Source organism: Lethenteron reissneri, chromosome 22 (assembly GCF_015708825.2).
Source record: "Lethenteron reissneri isolate LAM-NWPU_2019-01 chromosome 22, ASM1570882v1, whole genome shotgun sequence".
NCBI lineage: Eukaryota > Metazoa > Chordata > Hyperoartia > Petromyzontiformes > Petromyzontidae > Lethenteron > Lethenteron reissneri.
In genome coordinates this window covers 3,428,775-3,454,451 of record NC_083800.1, presented here as the reverse complement: position 1 = coordinate 3,454,451, position 25,677 = coordinate 3,428,775, and the positions used below count along the sequence as shown (strand labels likewise).

The 25,677-nt window shown below is 46.7% G+C and overlaps 1 protein-coding gene across 4 annotated transcripts in view; it reads right to left on the bottom strand.

Moving 5' to 3' along the window:
* The window catches only part of ATE1 (arginyltransferase 1), a 95,667-nt gene that overhangs the window by 29,151 nt on the left and 40,839 nt on the right, over window positions 1-25,677 (bottom strand). For all 4 annotated transcript variants that reach the window (XM_061556362.1, XM_061556364.1, XM_061556361.1 and 1 more), the window contains 2 exons: window positions 16,056-16,237; window positions 12,436-12,535 (listed from right to left, as the gene is read on the bottom strand). In XM_061556362.1, coding sequence (XP_061412346.1) covers window positions 12,436-12,535; window positions 16,056-16,237 — 282 coding nt within the window. The remainder of the gene's footprint in view (window positions 1-12,435; window positions 12,536-16,055; window positions 16,238-25,677) is intronic.

Here is a 25,677-nt window from a genome sequence, read left to right as displayed (position 1 = left end):
CAATTGCATTCAACGCGACCCTCATGGTAACATTCGAATGGGCCACGTATTAATTATTCAATGACCACAATATTACTTTGCTGTTTGCGTCACGGCCTATGCAAGCACGATGATAAATAAGATAGGCATTGTATAAAGTCTGTACCATCGCAGAACGCCTATGAAGGAGCTTAAAAAAATCAATTTGAAAAAGCTCATCTTATATCAAGCACATTTGCTTAGTTATTTAGGTATGCCATGAACAAGCAGGATAGACATAGTGAATATTTTCAGAGATTAAATGCAGAAAATGAAAATATATATTAATTTAATGGACTTAAAATTATCTGACCTCCTTCTTTGACCTTATAAGCATTTCTGTGGGTAATTAGCAGGGCAATAATGACTCAGACATACCGCAAATATTTTTTTTTTCTGCACCAGTCACAAAGGTTACTGGAATTGTGAAATAATCCCAAAGGCAGGCAAGCCGGCATTCCCACTTTTCTCGTGCGATTTCACAAAGACATTACGTCATGCGTAATAGCCAGACGCTACGGGCTAAGGGAGACTGCCGTTCTCTCCCTACGCGCTGCGCAGTTTCCACTTTATACTGTCGCGTGAAGGCGTGCCCTTGAAATGTCCTTGAAATATCATAGGCACAGTGAAGGGTGCCACGGTGGCGAGATGTTAACTACCTCGTCCGGTATGCAGGAGGTTGTGGGTTTGATCCTGACCCTGACGCTTGTATATGTAGATTTTTCTCCGAGCCCTCTGGTTTTTCCCTCCAGATTTAGAAACATGCGTTCAGAGTTTTTAGCTGCTATAAATTAACATTCGATTAGTCACTTCGTTGAGCTATTATCTGTGGCCATACAGCTCAGGGGGGGAGGTTATCTGGTAAGATAAAATGTATTTTATTATGTTTCATTTTTATTATTTCCCTTCTACGTGACCTTACCGAAAGAACCAAGAAGATTAATCCCTGCAGTCACGAAAGCTTTAAATCGAAAAATAAAAATAGTAATAAAAAAAAACCTTAAACCCGACATGACAAGCATCTCGCACTGAAGGTGCTGCGGCAGTGGTTGAGAATTGACTGTGGGATACTGATAAAGGCTTGGAGAAATGTCCCAGTCCAGGAGGGACTGACAAACAATTAAAGGAGAGCCTTCAACGGGATGTGGCACACAGGGAGAAGTCTATCTGTATAATGAAACACTCCACGTGATGAGACCTGTCAGTGCGCAAAGGAAACGGTCTTGGCAACACGAGATGAGAACACGCACGTGCAATTGTATGAAAATTTAAAGCGAAGACCCGTGACATCATTGCACGGGTGTGCCACAGTGTTCTCGTGCAAATGCAAAAATCGGAGAAAGAAAAAAAAATCCACATCTTGTGCAATATTGACAAATGCCCCCCTTTGTCTCATCTGCTAGCCGCCAGCTCCCCATGGGCAAAAGAAACATTGTATGGTAATTGCTCCAACGTGGGTAGACGTACGGATACTTCAGTAAAATTTGCACCGCGCGTGGGACAGCCTCGTGATGGTTCAGCCAAGGCGCGTGGCAAAGATGAAAAAGGTGCTCGCTCGCAGACGAGCGTGCAATTCGGCGTGTCGCCAGCAGCCTTCCTCAGCGAGCACTGCGTTCTCCACCGCCGTTGGTTAAATATATCCACGGTGGAATCGCCGCAGGAGCAGCCGAGGCGCTCCGAGGTTGCGTAGCGCGAGCGTTCGCGTGAAGCTACCGCGGACACACGCCGAGAGCCCGAGGCTGCCGGTCAACGACGGTCGCAAGGTTTTAACATCTGAGACGAAATTCGCCGTGGAGTTAAAGAGTTCCTTCCATGCACGCACGCGCGGTTTAATAACGAACGTTTCCATGAAAATCCAAACCGAGCGTCGCGCTAAGTCAAAGGATTCGGAGGAAGAAAAAAACATACCCTTGATGATGCTGCGGCCTGGCACTTGTTCCTAGGTCTGAAGCACAAACGCAGCATGGGTGGTCGGTACTACGCTAGACTGCTCGCTTGTTGCATAAGTGTTTACAAATGCGGAGAGGATGGGGTCATGAGGAGCAAATCAGTTTTTTTTGTGGAGGGGAAAAGATAGGACCTCAAATTGTAACAATTGAGCCTTTCTCATCTGGGGAATGTCGCACATAAGGTCAATGCATTACTTTCCAGGGAAGATGCGTGCTCCTGTATCATCAATGTACGGCCCTTCCATCAATGCACTGCTGAATGCAAGTCGCCACCACACCTTTCGGTCATGGGAATTATTTGACCATACTTCACCATGGTGGTCAGTCCGAAGTTTGTGAAGGAGTGGAGGCCCAAGATCGGTCCAGATATCGCTTGCCACTGATGTCAGCCTTTGGCTAGGAATAAAACCCAACTGCAGTAAACATTAACAAGAAGACTGTCATTTTAACCTAATCAAACGCACTAACATTAACCGTGAAATTATCGACCTGCAAACAAATGCGCACACTACTATCGTAGTAGATGCGGGACTTGTTTATGGTGGGTGCTGCCATGGTGCCATAGTTGGCACACCAGAGTTGCACTGCAGAGGTCGCCGGTTCGATCTCCTGCCTCTGTGCCGCCAGCAGTATAAATAGATGGGTACCTTACGGTCGATGGGAAGGTCACGTGGTGTGCTGGGGTAAAGTGTGGGTACTCCCACCTCTGTCAAGATTGTGTGTGCCAGCGTGAAAGATTCGGCCAAAATCCCCTCTGGAGGTGGGCTCCCTGGAGCTGCGCGTAGTGCACCTTTACCACTCGGGGCTGACCTCTGTGCCACTTAATGCGATGCCACGATTCAGGAGCACTGGCCAACGCGCAAAGAGAGAGCAGGTCTGCACGAGCGACCTCGCGAGAGCGGTGCGCGCGCGATGTAGGCAAGTAATCGTCGTGAGAATGTCGTTTTATTGGCCCGCGCACCGACGCTTGGTATTTTTGCCTGCGTGACGGCGCGCGGCCGTATAACGTGCTCCGCTGCAAAAGCTGCTGCAGGTGCACGACGCACGACCTGCAGCGGCAGCGTCGAACCACGCGCACACCGCGTACAGCCACCGCCGCAGAGTCGAGTTGAGTTGCCTTCATCGAAACGGCAAATGCCGATGTGTTCACACAGCCTCTGTGTCCGTCCGCTGCTGGACGGGGGCCTCCCCATGCCGTGTGAGACACTTGGGGGTTACTTGGCAACAATTCGCCAAAATTGATCTGCGTGGGTTTGGTGAAGGCACGGGAGCCATCACCGTGAAAACGGAGGACACTACAACGACGAATTTTGCTGCACTGCCTTATAACCCGCCGACCAAACTGTCCCACTTACACAAGAACTATCCAGGCTTAAGCCTGCTTAGCTTCCGGGGATCTGATGTGATCGGCGCATACTGTGTGTTTTGGTCTCCTGCTGATACATGGAGAACGATAATTCCCTGTCTAAGCCAAGCACGGTTGGGGTTTAAAATATGCTGCTTTTTTGTTGTAAATCACGAGGTCAGCAAGGCATTAGTTTCACAGAGAGGGCAAACGAGGGTCATATTTGTTGTCAGTTTGAATGTTTTTGTAATATTATGTTTATTCGATTACAAATTAAATCACCAGGACCAGCCAATGTATACACAGTGCCCTATCAAGTACTTCCCATGCAGGCATCAACCCTCACTCAACTAAACTTTTAACAACTTTTTTTTTTTACCAGGTAAGGCTCACTGAGCGATAAAGCTCGTTTTCACAAACGACCTGGCCACAAATGATAGCTCAACGAAGTGACTTATCATTTGTAAACATATATCAGCTAAATACTCTAAACGCCTGTTCCTAAACGTGGAGGGGAAAATCCAGGACGACCCGGAGAAAAATCCACGCGACCACAGGGAGAGAGACACGCAAACTCCACATGTACAGCAGGCCTCACAGGGTCAGGATCGAACCCACGGTGCCTGCTGCATACCAGCCAAGGGAGTTAACATCTCGCCACTGTCGTACTCCCAGTCGTACGATGCCACAGTCCATCCCACAGCCGCACATGAACTGATCTCAGTGCTCTATCTGTGTGATGGGGTGTTCTCTGTGACGTGTTTGCTCTCCTTTGGCTACCATTGCGTTGACCAATCTTATCCATTGCCCATCATCAGCCACTCTTTCCAGCGATCTGTTTAGCCCGAGCATAACTTACTCCTCTTCAGCCAATATAACGTATCTGGTTTGTGCATGTAGAATGAAAACTCAATGCTACCCTTTGTATTTCAAATTATTCTTCTCGTTATGCTTCTCTTATTGCGAATTGCGTTACGCGTAGAGAACTGCCGGGACCCACATGCACTCGCACTGACAACGCTGATAAATCGTTGAGCTGACGCACACATGGCCAAGATTACAGGTCTGAATTTGCCGAATGGGCAGGTTCTTTTATATTGATTTTTTTTTTACAATCGGTCTGTTGGTGTGATGAAATAACTTTCGGTGTTTCTACCTTCATTTGTCATTTTGTAATGTGACATTAACTGGCTTCTGTACAAGACAAAAAAACAAAGCACACGTGTTACAAAACAAACAATAATCCCTTAAACGTGGACGCGAAGTGCACGTTTCGTTTCACTGTGCGGCTTCGTTTTTTTATATCAAATAAAGGGAAACCAAATGCTACTGGTATTCATTTAAATAAATAAATGGTACATAAATACTCAAGTCAAGTGGAATAAAGGAAGTTGTCAAAACCCGGTCGCGAATAAAATTATTAAGAAACACATTTGCCAGCGACGCAAAGTGCCCACCCCTAGCCGGTCTACATTTGGGCGCAGTGCAAAATGAGTCGATATGGCCCCAGGTATATTATTAATATTATGTTCAAAAAGAACGCGAGTGGCACAAAATAAAACACAGCTTTCAAAACACCCTGAAACTTGAATGCACGGCTGTTTGTGCATGCACTTCGCACGCGCGAGCACGCACACGCGCGCGCGCGAGTGAGCATTGGAAAAGGTATTGGAAAAACACACGCGTTTCACATTACTCATATTGCAAACAATATTCATTTCACACGAACACAATTTGGCTTTTGTTGTTTTATAAACAAACAAGTGCGGGCGCGTTTTCCCGCGCGCAGGATAAGAGGCACGTAACGTTGCTCATAGCCTCTTATTCAGATATAAAAGCCCAAAGAGAAATGTTGTAACTGGCGTCTGTTTTCGTAACGACGTCTCTGACAGATTCACCAGGCGCCCAACTGTCAGAGACCAAAAAGGAGGTTGAAGAAGAATTGCGTCTTCAAATTATCATGCAAATAAGCTTGACGCACACCTGCGAGAAGAGAGGGTCTGTTCACCAAATCTACTAAGTTTAAATATTGACTAAAACAACAACAAAAAAACAGCTTATCAAGCGAACACAAGAAGCTGTCACCAAACATCTCTGCCGGGGCTCTCTAAATCTCATTACTCGGCGATCAGCTTATCGGAACAACAACGTTGCCGGCTCTGTGTTATCTCTGAAATAATAACAACCGCTCTGATAAAAAAAAATGTTTTTTTTTGAAAGCGCACAAAGGGCTGACCACTACTTGGCAATGTTCCCACAGCCCTGGACGGTGCAAAGCAGCTGGGCATTACAAGCTCTTCTGAGATCCTAAAGATAGTAATCCTTTCTCCGTGCCCAAGAGAACTTTCACTTTAAGCCACACATTCAGATATTGCCACTTGTTACGCACAACACATCTCATAGTCCTCTATTATGGACATCTCATAGAGTTGATGAAAATGCCCGTGCTTCAAAGGGGAAAAGAGGAACAACGGAAAAGGGCAATTCGGCAAAACCTTTCATCACACGGACACGTTCGCACTCACAAGTTCGTCGCGAGATGCGGTTGGTATTTAGACGATATACGAATCCGCACTAACTAGATAAATCAGCCCGCGTGAAGGTGCTGGGTGGATTAATACATCGCACGATCGTGAATAGGTGGCGGAAACTTGGGGAGACATTAATCCAGATTGACCATATCAACTACTGCTGATGATGAATCCAATTGTAGTGTATTGTACGACAACCTCCCAACTGGGGTTCACGAGACCTGACACCGGAGTCGAGAGACAGTGCCAGGCGATGCCAGATTTGCAGAAGTCCTGTAAACTCTACCGTGGAAGCAATGCCAGGTGCAAAAAATGAATGGCAGCGCTCAAGTTTTAGCTCCGGCCACAAATTGCAATTTGAATTCATAATGGAAGCATTGTACCGATTCCGCAGCCTCTCCAAATAATAAAATGTCTTAGTCTAAATTACGCGAACCATTTGCGACAGCCATTTGGGTTAACAGAAATGTTGAAATAAATAGAAGTCAACGGAGGGAACGTGGATTTCCCCGGTAATTGCCACTGTAAATACTCATCATCATCATGAGCTGCTGCAGCAGCAACAGTAATGATTTACTCACTACTGGATGAAGACCTCCACCCCACCCCGCCCCCACAAAGGTTAGTTGTAAATACTCATATATAAATATTAACTGCAGTGATTTCAAATTCCAAAGCTAGACTTGCAGTCTGAAATGTTCGGTTTTGACACAAATCCAGAAGAAATAAGAAATAAAACGAGGAAGCAATTTCGCCGAGAAGGCATCTGCGTGCACGTGGGCTACCTCCTGAGAGACGCGACCAAGGCAGCCAGACACCGAGGGCATCACCCTTCGCCCAGGCCTGCCACATTTCTGGGTCTCAACTCTGGCCCGTCAGCAGAGAGCCGAGGTCAAAGGGCACACACGTACCTGGCAAAAATTGCGGGCTGCTCTCAACCCCCCCCCCCGCACACGCCCACCCCTCCACCCACCAACCCACAGCAGATTTTCACGCAAAATTAGCTCACCCCTGCAATCTAGCATGCAATCTAATTCCAGGGGCCAACCGAGCAAACCTGAATCGATAGCTTTTTTTCCAATTGTTGGGTCGTGCGCACAACACCCCATTCATAAAACTGCACACGCAGGCCACGGACGGGCAAGCTGCGGCTCAGCGTCGATGGAGACTGAGTGCTGGACGATCTGTAGCTTTGTCTGGCTGGTGTATCACTGGGCAGAGGGGGCAGGTGTAGCCACAGAAAAAAGCTTGCCCACGCCACCAGTGGGAGACAGGCCTCCTCTAGATAGTGTTTCGCCTAACTCTGCCATGCTGACCAAATGCCTCGGAAGAGCTGGGAGTAACCACTCTTTGACCCGCCGCACAAAACCTGCCGATCGACTAACTATTGCGAACCCATTTTATATTGCGGGGGGGTGGGGGGGGGGGGTTAAGAAACCTGCACCGGTTTATCCACTGCCACGCCAGGAGATTGAATCCAACCGGCGCCCCGTGGCTTTGCGAATCCAAAGTGCTAAGCATCCAATGTGCTAACCATTACACCGTGGAGGCATCCCTTGTACCGCGAGGCTGCTTCTCATTTGACCAGGTTTTTTGGTACAGGCGTTGGCGTGCGGGACTTCAAGCCGTGATCTCTTGGCACAACGGTTCACATCCTGCGGGGCTGCCGGGTCATGCTTCCTGAGCACCTGGCACATGTGCCTTCTGCACCCGACGCCATCTCCAATTTTGTAGCCGCACAACCAAAGATTAACAACGTGGCGCTCGGTTCCGGTGGCTAAAGCCGAGTCACAGGCGATTCAAGTCGTCGAGAACACCCAATTAGGTGCACAAAGTGTTTTGTCGCCTTTGATTTTTTTTTTTTACTCGCTGCCGGACAAAGTTTTGCGTTTAAACTTTTAGAATGTGGAAATGCTAAGTTAGCCAAGGAGAAACATAATACTCTTCATCATCAGTCATGGTCAATCCACTGCTGGATGAAGGCCTCCCCCAAGGCACCGTCACCCCCACGATCACGCGATGTGACAATCCACCTCGCACCTGCACACGAGCCGATCTCATCGCTCCATCCCCTCAATGCACGTCCACTCGGACGCATTCCATTCCTTGGCTGCCACTCCATCACGATTTTGACCATTAATCCATCGTCCCTACGAGACACCTCCTGCAAAAAGCCCACTTAGTTTTCTTAACAGTTTGATTGATGTCTTTAACACACGCATGTTCTCTAATCCATGTGTTCATCTTTCCGCCTCTCAATGTAATTCCAAGGATGCGATAAAAATATATAGTTGTCATAAACTTCTGCCTTTTGTTATAACACTGCTTGATGAAGACCTTCCCACACCTTGTTGATTATAGAGGTTGTCTTACCATCCTTTGTCGGGTTGGTCAATGCAGGCCAGCGAAGAGGGAACCCAGGACCGGTTCAGATATCACTCGCCGCTGATGTTAACCATCGCGGGGAATTGAACTCGGGTCGTCGGGTTCATAGGGCAGTTTGCTAAATGACTGCGCAATACATGTACCCAAAAATAACCTGAAAACAAAAAAACCCATTAAACTCAGTCCGCCCATCCTGAAACTATGGCTGAAGACTGATAAGCCAAGTTAATTGGGTTCCTTGGGATGTATTAAGAGAGCAGACCCTTTTCAGACATTGACTGAAATACCATTACCAAGGTGTCCACTAATAGAGCAATCCAAATGGACCAGCGTTCTGGACAAACATCCGCGTGCGGCTGTGCAGTCTGGTCACGTACGCAACGCAAACGCACAGCGGGGCAGAACCAACCGGGGAGGACAGCGCAGACAACCTTGTAGCCTGAATTCCATCACACGATCGCCAAAAGGGTCAGCGGACGAGAGGTAGCCCACATAGCCAAGACAAAAAAAACCCAGGTGCAGCAGAACCGCTCGCCACCTAATTTCACCCTGCCCCGTTCCTTAAAGCCATCCAGCTGTGCCGCGACAAGGGCATAATCTTCCGTCTCTGTTTATAAATCTCATCGCCCTGCACAATGGACGGCCGGTCCGGGGGCAGTGTGAACGTTTCCAGCAGAACGGTGAGGGAACAGCGCGAGCGGTGGACCGGCTTCACGGGTGATATGGGGACATGAAAGAGACCGGTAGCTCGGGTGAAGCGGCAGAGTGATATGAGATGAGGTTATCAGAATCAGTTGGCTTTACGCTGAAGGAATATATATTTCAATGGCCCGGGGCTGTGTTTGTCTGACGTGCTGCCCCTTTTGTAGAAGCAGGGTTCGACACGTTTCGCATCCAACGTTGGATTATAAATTAAACACCCACCCGCGGCTGGTGGAGAGCTCAACGGTATAACTAAATAATTAAGCATTTGATACAACTTTGTACAGTAATACTGAAATTTACATTGACGTGTGTTTCAAATTCAATGTGAACATTATTTTGAAAGACAATTTAATGAAATCTCTGCACAGCTTGCAATTAAACATGCTGGCGGCTAATTTTTTCACAAGACAGATGCAATCAAAAATTATTTTATGGGCAAAGCACGTCGCACCCCTGTGTTCAATGTAAACATTCCAAAACAAAGCCTAACTTATATAAAAAAAAGCCCTTTATCACACCCATACAAGATTACACCCAAAAAAACAGAAAATGTAAACAAGGCGATCGCCCATTTGCTTGTCAAGCGGCGATGTCATAGACAAGACGGAGTGGATGGATCGAGTGAGCTAAGCTCATCCGAGCCGGCCCCCCAGCCACCCACCCATCCTCGCAGAAAATCCACCGCTGCCCTTTCACTGCGTCGCCACAGATGCCACGGCGAGTGCCGCCTCCGTGCCAGGGCTAATCAGGTTGCAGCTCCGGAGATGGCTCGCAGACACGCAGACACTGACCGCCGAGTGAAAGTAGCTGACCCTCGTCCCATTAGCTGGCCAGACGTGGCAATGTCAAGGTTTGCCGGGCAACCAGGTCGGCATTCCTGGGTTCTCCCCCGGTGCTCGGGTCATTGACCCGACCCTATACACCACGGAACCGGCCTCTGGGTTTTTTTTTAAGGCCACAGAGATTGCCACAGCTCAAACAGAACACGCAATCTCCACAAATCCGTCCCTCAAAATTGCATTGCCGCTGGCATTTGTTCTTCAACTATTTGGAAAATATTTTTTGTCGCTCCAAAAAATTAATTTGTATGAAAGAAAATTCTAATATTCTCTACGGCTAAAGCGCATCCTTTCATCTGTGATCGTGAATTTTGATGATCATTAATAATAATAATCACCATCGGCGAGTTAAAACAAATGAATACCACCCTGAAACCATATATTCATGATACAATAAGCGCGTATGATTTTCACACTGAACAAATCAGCACCCCCCCCCCCCCCGCCCGTGAATCCGTGCTGTGCACACATCCTCACAGCCTTCATGCTTGATGGGCAGGTGGCAATTACTCAAAATGCGCCACTTGCTCGCCAAAATACGCAAAGGCCTAGGTACAATGGCCCCCTTTGTAGCACGTGGCAGGCATACAGTCAAGCTCTCACGCCAAAGCCACATGTCCACGCATGAGAGCTGCATCTTACTTCATATTTGCCTTGCACTTTAGGGTTGCGCCGGAGCCTGCCGCGTACCGCTGCGGAATTACGAGCGAATATTCAAGCGTAGGGACCGTTCGATGTGGCGGTCAGTGTGTGCCACGGAAGGCGGCCAGGCGATGTGGCGGGGAGAGTGTGCCACGGAAGGCTGCCGGGCGATGTGACGGTCAAGGTGTGCTACTGAAGGCAGCTGGGCGATGTGGCGGGCACAGAGTGTGCCACAGAAGGTGGCCGGGCAATGTGGTGGGCACAGAGTGTGCCACGGAAAGTGGCCGGGCAATGTGGTGGGCAGCGTGTGGCCACAGAAGGCGGTCGGGCGATGTGGCGTGCAGCGTGTACCATGGAGGGTGGCCGAGTGATGCCCGAGCTCACATTTGCACTATTTTTAAATCCTTTATATTAAGTTCGCTTGCTTGCTTGCTTGCGTGCTTGCGTGCTTGCTTGCTTGCTTACGACCGTGCAAATCTTTCGGTCGTTTTTAACCCACTTCCCGTGATCCAATCGAGCTGACATTTTGCACACAGACTCGTTGTGCGAGACAATGAATGTTCGTGAAAAAAAATTTCCTAAATTTTACACTGTTTAGGGAAAACAAATTAAATATTTAATTACCAATTGTTTAATACTGCAGACAATCATCTGACCCATAGGTGGCAGCCATCTCAAGCCAGAGGACGAGAGGACTCAAGTCGCCACGCATATAAAGGATTTAGAGTGAAAAACTTTGTTTTTACGGGTAAAATTTTTTATTTGTTCGTCTGTGCTCTGCAGCCCACACGTTAAACAGCGAAAACGTCTCCCTGCTCGTAAAGGCGCCGCGTTTTTTTTTTACCGCACACACAATGTAATACACTGTATTCCGCAGTACACAGTGGAGAAAGTGTAAAAATAATTAAATCCTTTAAAAGCTTTCGAGATAAAAATCGGCGCGAGTAGCTGCAATATCCTCTCGGTAAAGGAAAGGATAAATAACCTATTTAAAGCCAGAGTTCATGACTTGCCGGAGATTCAATTTCTTCAAGTTAAAAATATGCTTGCTTAGCGAGAACAAACACACTCTGATCCACTCCAACTTGGATAAACAGGCCTGACCTTTTTTAGGCGGACCTACTGTAGAGTTTTAAACACTCCAACTAAGGCGTTGTGAACGTCCGGGACGTGCAAAAGGCCATCTTTGATTCCATTCAATAAACTCACACATCTGTATTTCCTTAACATTGAACGCCGAATACAATGCATTCGGTGGCGAGACGACACTGAGGCCTTGCACACAGGGAGTGATCGCCTCGGACTACTACTGTTGATTCTCGAGTTAAATGCGGAACGGCTACCCCACCGCATCCATATAGGGCCAAATCTGCGGGTTTGATTTACGATCGGATGCACCAAGCGACCCCTAGTGGTGACGAACAGTAAAATCTAACACGGTGGGAAATTCTTTCCAACTCCAAGGCGAGAGAACTATTTTCCCCCGCTCTCACCAGTCAAGGTTCACGCCCCGCATTGCTCATCCCTGTACAACGTTCATGTTATTCTTGGTTCTTTCGGTAAAGTCACGTAGAAGGGAAACAATAAAATAATAAAAATAAAACAATACAATTCTCACGACGTTTCGATTGCAACACAGGCAATCATCATCAGGTGTGAAAACCAAAGCAAATAAATGTTTTGCTGTGGTTTTCACACCTGATGATTGCTTGTGTTGCATTCGAAACGTCGTGATAATTTTTTTTTCCCTTCTATGTGACTTTACCGAAAGAACCAACAATATGAATCCCTGCCGTCACGAAAGCTTTCAATCGAAATTTAACGTTCATGTTCTCGAGACGTAATCTGAAAGCTAGGCACATTTAAATAACTGAATAGTGATGACGATGATGTCAATGATGGATAATATGCACGCTTTTTTGAGCCGCTTACCGCCTCTCCTCTGCAATTTTGCGCCCCTTGTATAATTTGTTGACGTTGCAGAATTGCGGATTCAACAACAGACAAAGAGCTGAGTTCACCTTGTATCTCATCTTGGGGCAGGAATGGATGTAAAAGCCCATGTAGTAGTAGCGGAGTGCCGGCGCCTGCGTGTACAGCTGCCGTGTGAACGCCACCTCTCTGCATCGAACAAAACAAGACCGACAACAACAAGAGAAGTTTGGGTGAAGCAAGCAAACTCTGCAAAGGTCTCCGGGGTCGGTTGGCCGTGCGCTACAGCGCTCCGGTTAGTTTTCGAGTTACACCGAGTGTAGTGTGTCGAACAAAGACAAGACAAAGCTTCCCACCCCGCCGTATAGACTTAACAGAATTTTGGGGCAAGTGCTGCTAGTGAGTATCTATAAAGGGCGACACGGCACACGAGGGGGTGGGTGGCCAGCAGCACGCACGACTGCCTTTGTCTCCATAGTTACGGTTTACACATGAGTACTCATTTGAAGAATAATTTACACTTATAAAGCAAGCAAGTAAATAACTCACGCGATTCTGAAACCTAATATAAGCACGTAGGCTCCTGATTTAACCACGGACGCAAATATTAACCTAGGGGAGGCCCGGGAACAGTTCAGATAATCGTCTTCTGTTGGCCTTGAGCGGGAATCGAACGCAGGGTGCCAGGTTCGTCACGCAGCGCGCTCACCGGGAACACGACCGCACATCACGCTGAATGATAAGCGGTAAAAGCAGAATACACATCGGAGAGATACACAGCACGCTAGTGTGGGGGGAGGTCGAAGGGAAATTATTAGATGCCCAGTACTCAGGGATTTTTTTTAAATAACGTTGATAAATAACGATTACTTATAACAGGGAATAGCTAAATCATAAACACGCCTTTTTCCAGAGAACATCTTGCCGGGAATAAACACATTGTACCGGACAGATGACAGTAGATTTAATAAACCAGAGCCGTTAAACATTTTTAATATTTCATGTAAATTTCAGTTAGCGAGCTGGCTGATGGGACAGAAAAATAACATTTCACACATTTCCTCCAGAACTAATTTGTTTTCCCATTTAGAGACACCATAACCTAATCATATGCTTAATTATTTAAATCCTATATTGACCACGGCATCTTCTCAACGAAGCTCTGGGGAGCGCGTTGCTATGTGCCACGGCCTCCGATAACACTGGTCAACACACTTTTTCTGGCATAAGGTATTCCAACGGTTTTAAGGTAATTTTGGGGTGCTGATTCCAAATCTGGCATATCAAATATTACATTTTCAATAAAAACTGCAGAAGAAAAATATTAAATAAATGTGGATATCTACATAAAATGATATTATAAACACACCATCCTAAAAATACAGCACCATATTTTATAAATAAAGCAGTCACTGACTCGCAACAACTTGCAATCATAAGCGACAGAGTTAATTTCGGGTAAAATCAATGAAAATGGGGTATGCCGATAGCATAAAAATGAGATGTGATCGAGCAAATCTGAAATCAGATTTGGAATCAGCACCCTGAAATTAGTCTAAAACAGCTGCAAAAGTCCAGGCCAGAATTTTTTTTTGTTGACCAGTGTTATGCTCGGAAGGGCATCTCCCGCACGCGCCAAAGCGGGCGAGCGAGCGATGGGCAGGGCGGCGCGCCTGCTATCAAGCCACCGCACAGCGGCTCTGGAATGTGGACAAACAAAAGGACACTAAAACAACTCGAGTGTCTCCATTAGCCGGTTGGTGGCACTTGAGGGTTAATGTAAAAGCAGTGAGCGGCACAGCTGGGCCACTCCACAGCACGAGCAGACAAGCGGCTGTGCCATCTGGTACACTGCTATACGGACACCGCTCGGCTTAATATTCCAGGTTGTCCACGCCGCATGTGCTCCGTTTGATTACGTGATTTTGAGGACGTTAACACACGGACAGACGGGTGGCTATTCAAATCCTTGCGATAGTGTTCAAAGTTAAGCAGTACGCGAAATTAAAAAGTATTTGTGCGTGCATTCAAACACTTAATCAAGTATTACATACTGTCGTGGTAGACTGTGGGTAATAATGAGCAGCTTTTTGTCATTCCACTGCTGGATTAGAGCCTGCCCATGCCATTTCTAGTCGTCAGCATTGTTTTACTACACCTCATCACACTGCTCAGCTGGGATAGTGAAGGGTGGGGCAGGAAGCCCCAGGACCGGTTCAGATATACGACTTGCCACTGAGGTTAGCCGTGAGCGGGAAATGAACTTGGGTCGGTGAGTTTATGGTTCAACGCGCTGCACCACCGTTCCACTGTGGGTTATAACAGAGTAGAATAATTCGCCTTCCGAACCAATGTTTTCCAGGAGCATTGGCAAATAATGGCAAACTCCGTATCGGTTTCAGTTGTATGAATTGCTCTCAGCAGAGCTTTCAATCATGGCGTGTGAATACTCAGAAAGTCCTACAGGGGTGACATACAGGGACCCGAATATAAGTCACAGATGCAGCAGTGTTGTGGCCACAGCTTTACAGATCTCCAAAATACCTGTTTGATAAGTGTTGGGTTTTTCAGAGCAGAATTATAAAGACATCCCTTTGGGTGGATTTTTTTAGTTTAGTCGTTAAAAATCATCGAGAATCTTAAGCAAAGGAAATGTTAAATTAGGGAACCCCTTTAATACACTGCAAGAGCCTCGTTAGTTAATTGCACTGGGGAAATCTGAAGCAAATAGATCAATCAGGGAATGACGAAATGTTCCAATGCATGCGTAGGGAGCTACCAAACACTGTGGTGAACCAGTCTCCAGGGTAAACGCACGCAATTAACTTCCAGCTTCTCATTATTGAAATCAGATGCGAACGTAATTTGATACTTCATCATTTTGTGCTGTTCACATCAATTTCACGATAATTCTGTTGTGAGCCCGCACAGTATACTTTGAGCGCAAGAAACCCGTGCAAACAAATGACTTTTATCGCAAGAATCCAAGCACCGACTATGTTCACAAAGTGTTGCAATAAATAGGCAAGGCAATCAATACTAGTCCACAGCGGAATACACTTTAGGTGTATGAATAATGCATTGTGCATTGCACCATTAAGACGCAATGATTGTGAACACTTGGCAGGCATTGCAGTCAGATAAACTAAAGTGATAAAGCGCCGCAAAGACGCAACAAACTCTGATACTCCACGTGAAGTGGTAGTAGGGTTAATGTATGACCTATGTTTACACTTACTTGCGGCCCTTTGTCAATCCACTGCTGGATGAAGGCCCCCCCATGCCTTGTCTCGGTCATACGGGTTGCTCGACCATACTTCACCACACTCTTCAATACAGCTTGGTGAAGACGCGATGGCCCAGGATCAGTTCACATATCAATCGGCACCGATGTTAGCCGTGGCCAGGTCGCCAGATTCATAGCGCTGCACGCAAACCACTGTGCCACCGCTCCTCAACCCATATCGAAAGCACTTATAATGACTATTTGCGTAAGGCTGAGTGGACACACAACCGATCATCCACATATGTATGTGTGCTGAACTTCTTTCGCACCGTACGTAGCAAACCATGCTAATCGCAGGTGCGGGTGAAGGACAACAAACTAAACACAACAAGCAGTTCTAAAGGGAGCAGAAGACAGGGGACTACCACTGCGGTAGAAAGGAGGCTGTGTAACATCGGGGGTGTGGGGGCCGCGCCAGCGCACCTGAGCGCGGAGTAGATGCCCATGGAGAGGAAGGCAAAGTCGGGGTCGTAGTAGAGGTACACGGAGGACAGGCAGCGTGGGAGAATGTCCAAGACACCCACGGCGATCAGACGCCCGTCCACCCAGTACTGCTGGTGGAACGAGCCATAGCCCACGTCAGGGCCATCTGTCGCGTACTCGTCCTGCGTGCGCAAACACGCACACGCACACAGGCACATATATATATATCGGAGGTATACACATTATTCCAGAGCCCCAGTGTGGTCGGTTCATCGATTCGTGTGTAGTCTCTCACTCACGATACAGCAATACATGCGGTGTACATTGTATATGATCAGATCACGTGGCCCGGCTGACACTAACGAAATTTATTTATAAATCGAATCATGACTCTGAATCACAACAAAAGCTGGGGGGAAAGGGGATGGGATGGTAAAGGCGGGTAGCACAAATTAATGCATCAGAGAAGTACAATATAAGACAACAATGGATTTTATTATTTACTGCCCTCTCCTCCCTACCACATGGCCCCGCATCCCTATAAGCAACCTATTTGGAAATGGTCATCACCCATGCAAATCTCAATCCTATTTAGCTCTTCAGATCTGAAGATGAGGTCGGGAAACATTCTGGGTCGTTTGCCTCTTGGCCACAATCGAGCGGCTTGGTGGTAAATTCCCCGTGACTGGCGTGCGCAAATCACGCTGGTAAGTGAAGAGGGATGAAGGCCTCCTTGAGTGGTCATCATCTCTCACGGTCATGCGGTGTAACTAAGACCCCCGGGGGTGGATGGCCAGCGCCATGTCTGACCGCCTTTGTCTCTCCAGTGGCGATGTTTACTACACACCGCACCAGGTACTCATTTGAGGCTGAGTTAACCTATGGGAGGCCTAGGACCAGTCTAGATAATCGTCACTGGCGGTGGCCGTGAGCGACAATCGAACTCGGGCCGCCAGGTTTATAGCGCAGCGCGCTAACCGCCACAACTACCGCTCTCCACAATGCGGCGCAACAATCCACCTTTCACCTGCACACGAGTTAATTTTCATCATCTACATCACTGCGGTGGACATACTAATACAAAGGGGGGGGGGGAGGATGCTACCTTTTGGCTGGCATTCTGTTGTTATTCTCGCCCACCATCCATCACACCTTCCAGCGAAGTGTCCTACCCGACCCCACTTACTATTCTTAAAACTCAAAGTGGTCAACTTTACCTGCGTATCTTCTATAATCCACAACGCTCCTCTTTCAATGCAACTCCAAGCAGGGGGGCGCACCCGTGGATTTTTAACGACCTTAATCCCCGTACGAGCCACAAATGAGCATTCACCCCAAGTGACCCTCTGTTCAGGGGTTACGGGGGCCCCCCTCAGCACAATCGTTACATGCGATGCGCGCCCTTCGCGAAAAAGGTGGTCCTTCCGGCGAATGATGGATGATCGTTCTGCGAGTTCGTAGCAAAGCCGCACGTTACGTTGCTCGCGGTCCCGCGTTCCACAGGCCGGCAAGCATTACAATGCTCGCATTGTGTTACTGTTTAGTGTAGGTTCCCGGCCAAGTCAGACCCATTAAGCGTCATCAGAAACCCGGGCAAAACACTTGAGTACATAGAACTAAAGTGTATATGTATTTGGAAAAAAACTGAACACATGTAGGCAATCTGTAACCTGGCAAAAAATACACTCGTATAATTAATTGGTGTAACTTAATAGTTTGTTTTCATGCGCTAAACAAAACAAAAGATGCAGGAACCTCTCACAAGGTGAAGGACGGGCGGTGAGGACGGCGCCACAAACAACCGTGCGTGAGCGGCGCTACCTCACGATTAGCCAGAGCTGCCACGCGTCCTTAAAGTGACGACCGTTGTAAAAATGGGACAGCTTTCCCAACATCTTGGGCGTAAATATTTACCTGCTACCATCAACTCAGAATTCTCGACTTGCAACGTGACTTTATTAACTGTATGCTTTCCCACTTTTTAAAATGTCAGCCAGGTTTGCTGTTAGGAGCTCACAGAGGGGACTGTTTTATTTGGTCTTGCACCCCATCGAGCAAGACCGGTCAAGTGAGCATTTTGTAAACAGGAGGGCCACAGCGCTCCAGATAATCACAGCGATGGGGCCGTTTGTTGCGCATTAAAAATGTGATTTGCGCAAGACGTTTCAAATGAACGCACGGTAATACGTGGCAAATATTGTCGAATGGCTAGAGTTCGCAAGCACGGTGAAGGAGTTGTCACGTGATCTTTGGGGCCCATTAGGGGTTGTGTTTTGAAATGTGTACCGCTGAACACTAGGAAATATGCTTTGTGATATAATTTTTATTTTTATTAGGTTCTGAAAGACTTAAACTGTTTCTTGAAATATTCTTACTCAGAAAAGTTTTCAGGGTTTGTAAGAGCAAATATTTGCACGGTAGTTCAAAGTATAATTTAAGTTCAAATGTAAGGCTCCAGTTAATGTATACCACGTAAGTTGGCATTAAATTCATTTGACTCAAATAGTACCAACATTGGTAGGTTATAATCACCCCACCACCTCGTCACACCCCAGCAACCCCATGACAGAGACACAGGCAGAAGGACAGACGGACAGACGGACAGAACTAATGCATCAACGCTGTCAACCTTGGTCGAAAAGCGTGAACAATCCACTTTTGTTCAAAACATTTCACTACTTACGAGTGAGGTCACTCGAGCACAACTTATCTCACAGCAGACCTAATGACAGGTGGCAAGCAAGCAACAGCCTAATACAATTTCATGGCTTGTGTGGCTTTCTCGGCTACCGAGCACTGAAACCCGACCCCTCCAGATGTGACTTCCCCGATTCATATGGAAGGGAAGTTTTGTTAAGGAAGGCGAGACACTCAGCCAACTCAAACAGGGCACGCTAGCAGAGTCAGCGTGGAACAATGTGGTGTTCTACCATCTCTGGCTTCAAGTCACCGAGAACTTGCATTTTTTTACATGCCCCAAAATAAATCTCTCAATATGCGCTTATGCGACTGCAATGTGTCTCGGAGAGAGAGAGCAAGCGCAGAGGTCTTGGCGAAATATTTAACTGGTCCCTGGACACAGGAAGAAACAGTTTGTATCTAGATGAGTCAACTGATGAGGGCTTTTAATTTACAGCCTTTTCCCAATTCACTGAGAGGTGGAATGCTGCTTCACAGCGCAACCCTGAGGGACGCCGCCTGCTTTTGGAGGCCTTCATCAAGCAGTGGACAGATCATGGCTGAATATGACCGTATACACGACCCAAAATAATGTATATTCACAACCCTTTGTAGATTCACCACGATGTAAAACTCCCCACGCCATTGCCGGTAGCGGGGGTTATTTGACCACACTTCTCCAAGCTGGTGGAGGGGAAGGCCCAGGACCAGTGGAGATTTGACACCCCGCTGATTGTTAGACGTGACAGGCGATTGAATTCAGGACAGCAGGCTCATAGTGCACTGCACTACCCACCGTGCCACTGCTCCATCCCTCACAAAAGCGTAAAAACTACAGCAACTCTCTACTTAGGGCACATTACCCTACACGGAACCCCTACGGCGGATCAATTAACCATCTGTACGGTTCCCATGGTTACCAGAAGTGGGGGGGGGGGGGTAGGCTGTGCTTCTTGGCAGGGGTTTATGAAATGTTACGAAAAGTAAACATGTGAATGCAGCTCGCAGTGTATATTTATATGTATATGCTGGCCATGCATGTATTTCATGGAATGCACCTCTCCCGTTGAGAAATCTAAATGGTGCATGAAGACTCAAAACGAAAATACGTGTGTGTGTGCGTGTGTTTGTTTCCACCTTCAATTGCAGTTTCAATAAAGCCATAGTTTGACTGGATGCAGCAAACAAGAAACATTTCCAGCTTTTTTCCCACTAAATTTCAACAGCAGGAGTCACGATTAGTGCAAAGAGGAATGGAAAACGTCTCATTGAAAAGGCCAAACAACACATTATGCGTCCATTAAGCACACACATAAAAACGCAATTATGTAAGCTCTACGGAAAGTAGGTTTTTTTTAGAGAACGAAATGCCACAACAAGTAACAAAAAACGTAAAAGCGCTTGAAGCTTATTCATAACAAACAAGCCATTGTCAACTATCAATGAGCCTCCGCCGATCAAGGAAGACGCGGCTCCTGAAAAATCATTACCAGCCGTTTATCTCTCAAATTAGAAACTAAAAGTAAACTTTTTATTTGACCAGGCAAGGCCCACTGAGCTATACAGCTCTTCTTCAGAAGCCGCCTGGCTGCAAATGAACGCTCAACGAGGTGGCTTATCATCGTGTGTAAATTTATAGCAGCCGGATAGCAGCAACTGGAGAGAAATCCACGCGACCACGAGGAGAGACAGCGAGAACATGCAAACTCCAAACATGCAAGTGTCAGGATTGGGATGGAACCAACGACCTCCTGCATACCAGGCGAGGCGCATCTCATAAACCGCGCCGCGCATTTGAAAAGGTGCCATCCCCGGCTGGCAAGCGGGAGCCTCCTCCACCACCGCCGCTTGTATGTATATATGTACGTTGAACTTCTTTCACACCGTACGTTGCCAACCGTGCTAATCGGAGGTCCGGGGGAAGGACAACAAACTAAATGCAAAAAAGCAGTTATAAAGTCTTCAATCTAGATGATGATTTAAAAGTGCATAGCTTCGGTGGCTTCCTATTATCGGAAGGAAGAGCGTTCCAGACGGCCGCAGGAGCGCATCTGAAAGCGCGCGATGCGGTGACCGTCTTTGCTGGACGGCTAGCCTAAAGCCGATTCAGGGCCGCATTTTCACGGCGGTGCGGGGAAACGTCCACGAGCGCGAATGCATTTTCATCTTTAAGGGGCCAATCTGGAAACAAATTGATGGCAAATTGTAAAAGCTGACACAATTGCGCATTATGCCACGCTGATGTGTTTTGGTATGTTGATTGCTGGCAGTAATTGACTCGCACATGTGCAAGTGATTTAAAGGATCGTTACCAGTAATAAAAGTATAAGGGGGAGCGTGGCATTGGAGCAGCCCGTTCCTCCACCACCAAGAACAACAATGGCCGTTTTGAAGTGCTTGTTTGAATTACGCCTACAGTTAGCTTTTTGCTTAAATTCGAGAATATTTTTATTTCTGCGTATAATTTTTTGCCGGCTTTCACGGAGAAAGGTATATCTTGTGCTGTGATGTGTATTGTTTTTGCACAAAATTAAATTCACTTAATGCCGAGTTTAATTCCCAACTCCGGCAACTTATCCGGATTTTAAATAGCGCAGCACATGTGGCGATCAGTGTTATTTACACTTTATAACCTGTTTAATACTTTTAAAAAACCATGCAGGAACCTGGAAAATATTAGAAACAGTTTCTCAGTGTGGGATAAATATTTTGATAACCTATGCCACAAGTGTGGAAACGTTTCCTTTGCTTTTGGCCTTGAATGAGCCCTCTGTATGAACGACTTTTACTTAATCTGGGTGCTTTTGCTTAAAATCAAGGCTTTAATAAGCTGGAAAAATACAAAGGCATTCGAAGGTGCGTAATGTATACATAAGGGGTCCGATGACCAAATCACCCAGACTGTACCCGATCTCTTCAGAACTCAGAAGTTAAGCAGGATCTAGCCGAGATAGTGCGTAGATGGGTGACCACCATGCATAGGCTGCTGTGGGGCTACACTGGGAGTCTAGCAGAGGTCAGCGTAGGGCAGCGAGGCAAAATACATTGCCGTACCATGCTTCTCTGCCCCCATATTCACAGGCTGGCACCGAACAGTGGTGAAGTACGGTGAAAACAACCTCGATGACCCACATGCCGTGGGGAGAGGCACTTCATCCAGCAGCGGATTGAGAAAAAGGGCCGTGCTGCTGCGACTGCACATGAGCAGGTGTCAATAAATAACTTCTATTTGCCAATTAAGACAGTTGCGAATAACAAATCGTAGGAAGGACTCGAGCCAGGGAGCACAGGAAGCAGTACGTCCGTAGGTCGCAATCAGACAGCGGTGCTGGGATAGCGGTTCTGCCCAGAGAGAGCACGCACGCTTCAGCTTTAGGTCTCCTGGTTTTGGGCGACCCTTTGACCAACGTGGCCAGTTTTTCTACAGCGTTCGCCTCCGACAGCAACACAACTTTACACTGAAGTCTCATTCATGTGGGATCGTCTTTTACGGGTTTATCGTGCCTCCCAGTTGCAGGCAGACAGTAGTAAGGACAGACGGATGGAAGGACACAGCGAATGCACAAACGCTTTCAACTTCACCTTAGAAAGCATTATTAACCAATGCTTTAAAGAGACGTTTAAATGCCAATGATGTTTTGGTTTAATTGGGGGGGGGCGGGGGGGCGGGATTTGAAGTAAGTTTAAATCTGCTGGAAATAATACTATTGATTTACGAATACTTTGTAAGCATCTATGAGAGATGGTTAAAAGTTCATCAGTGTAATACTCTCAAAAAGCCCTGCAATAATTCTCGGGTACACAAGTGCATCAGAGATCCAAAAATAACACCCTGACTCCCAAGAAAATTACTACTTTTGAAAAAGATCACCAGTTCCCAGAAATTGGCTTTAAATGTTCCATAAAAAAAGCTTAAATATTTAAACTGGACAAACAAGCACTTGAACAACAAAAAAATTCGGCCATGTAAATACACAGGGCCATACAATTAAATCGTGTTTGCTTTAAAGTATAATGGCATAAATGTTTGTCATTAACGCTATCACGAATACCGTTGGAAACATCAGTACTTATTTCAATGTTGTGTTTATATTCTGCAAATGCGCTCTGCATATTTGTGCTACGTGAACACGTATACACAATGGAAGAGGTGTAATGATTATAATCCCCCTGATTCAGGGTGGCGATTCAATTCAAATAGCGGATTTTTTTTTTTGGCATTGTGGTTGTTGTAGTGGCCACTCACAGTGACTGGAAGGGCCACGTGAACCTATCTCACATCACATACAAGAAAAAATAAATACAAACGAAATTATTATTATTACACACTTGTTCGTTGTGTGTAACAATCTATGTTCATAGTTGAATCAAATTTTTTCATCATCATCATCATCACACAATGCAATCAATACTGTAATGAGTGCAAGATACAAAACTGAGAGCCAGTCTAAATATGCAAGCGCAAGTGATCACAAGTGCATATTAATCAATTGTCTATGCTATCTTCTTGGTTCTTTCGGTAAAGTCACGTAGAAGGGAAGTAATAAAATAATAAAAATAAAACATAACAAAATAAAATAATTCTCACGACGTTTCGGCTACAACGCAAGCAGCCGTCTTCAGGTGAAGAATGCTACTTCTATGCTCCAATGTCAAGTGTGGGCTAAATAACCCCCACGAATAGCGTGGCACAGGGAGGTTGTTGGATTGACAAAAGAGCTGTACGTGTATAAACAGTTCAAGGTGCATCCCTGCAATCGTGTGCTCACATCACTGCCGGGGGGAAAGACCCCCAGCAGAAGGAGCTCTGGAGAGAGCCAATCATAGAATGTATTTAGCATATGCGCTTGTAAACAAATAGGTAAGCAAGGGAATTTACACAAGTGAATTGGAGATATCCGATACAGTACTCCTTTGCACAACACGAGTTAATTCCATGTTTCTGTTGCAAAAAAAAAAATAACTTTTTTGAGAGCGACATTGGTCGTAATTCTGTCTCGACGCTTAGTCTGGGAGCAGGAAACCGTCACCCACACCAAGTGCTTAGCGTGCCCTGACAAAGTGAGGGCAGCTCCATCGGAAACAGGGGCAAGGCACTGCGGCGACGAGACAAAAGGCCGGATGGTCGTCTTCAAACAACACAAACTTCAAATTAATAAAAAATAAAGGATTGACAGCGTTGTTTGAAGTTCACCATCCTGCAATGGCTGTGTCTGGTCGCTCGCCGGAGAGAGAATAAGAATAACATCGGGCTTGCACGAAGAACCCACCCTTCCACTCGCTCCCGGCTCACAGAAACCTCGCACCCGAAGCCTGGAGCCATTAACTTGATGGTACGCAGTGCTGGGCAATAAAAGAATAATGCATAATAATTTACAGCTCTTTGTGAAATTCAATACTTGGAAAAAGGGATGCTCTACACTTCATCCCTAAACTGTTACTATGCACGTAACTTTTGTCGGTCCACTGCTGGATGAAGGCATCCCAATACCATATTGGCCACGGGGGTTGTGCTTGCGTAAAAACTTCGCCACGCTTGTTTGTGCACGCTGGTGAATGGAGAATCCAGGATCAGTTCCGATATCGCTTGCCACTGATGTTAATCGTGGCTGGGAATCAAACTCAGGTTTGCTTCATTCAGGGCGTGCTCGCTCTCCGCAGTGTAGCTGAATACCCCACAAGGGAACAGAAATACATTTCTACCACACACAACGGAATACATTCGTATTGCTGAAATTAATGAATACGACTTTGTGACCGGGAGACACCGTTCTGTGCCACCGCTGCTACAAGCAGAATATCACTCGAGGTGACCAATCGCCAAGAGTCAGGCGGCCACCCGGGCCAATCCCAATTGCCCACGAATCCTGTCGCACTTGTGAAAAAGCTGTTATCCTTGAATGGGCTCAAAACTAGCGGCTTATATTTGTCATAGGCTGGCCACAACCACTGGAAGGTTACTTCAGGGAATCAAACACGCGGTCATATTAATGAACATTAAAAAGCTGAAAGGCGGCAGCCAAATCACATTTTATGTAACCGCGCGGATTTGACGCCAGACCACTGACACGCCCGGGTGCACACACAAGCGCCCGCTTACACGCACAACGCGCGTGGGGCAAGCGTGGCCACGGGGTCCACAGGGTCCACAAGCGGGTGTGCAAGCGTCTGCACCATCGTCAACGAGAATTCTAGTGTTTTAAAAAAAATTACTGCAGGAAAACGACACGGGAACACACGTGGATTCACTTGTCTTCGAGGTCACGGTCGGATGTCTTTAATCCCCTACCTGGTCGGGGACATTCGAGATTCTGTAACGTCATTGGTAAAGAGTAGGCCCATTCAGTGGCCGTATTTGTGCCTAAATCCTACACTTAAGAACAATGACCGCATGCAAAATACACAAATGCATCAACTTAATAACTCTACAGTTGTTTGTCAAACCACTCGTGGATGAAAGCCTCTCGATGGCATGTAGGTCATTCTGAGTTGTTTGACCACACCGCACCACGCTGCTTAGCAAAGGTTGAAGTGGAAACCCATGACCGGTTCAGGTATCACTCATCACTGATGTTATACGTAACTGGGAATGGAATGCAAGTTGTTGGATTCTTGGTAGAGTGCTCTGATAAATGTAGCAGTCCTTTAATAAATGTTCAGTTATTCAGGTCTCAGGTCTCATTTGGTTTTAAAGAAATACATCTGATGTGAACAATTCACTTACGGCACCGACGTGCCCCATACTCACGCAGAAAAATAATAATCTCTGAAATACGTGACGTGACGATGGCAGTCAGCATAACAGCCACTGAATGCCATCCTTCAAAGTACGGCGATGCCAATGATCACCGCGGTGTACTCTGATGAATCACGGGGATGCGTGCCAATGCAGCCCGGGTTTATACATGCGAAAAGCTGTCCGCGCCGCGTGACGCATCCTTCG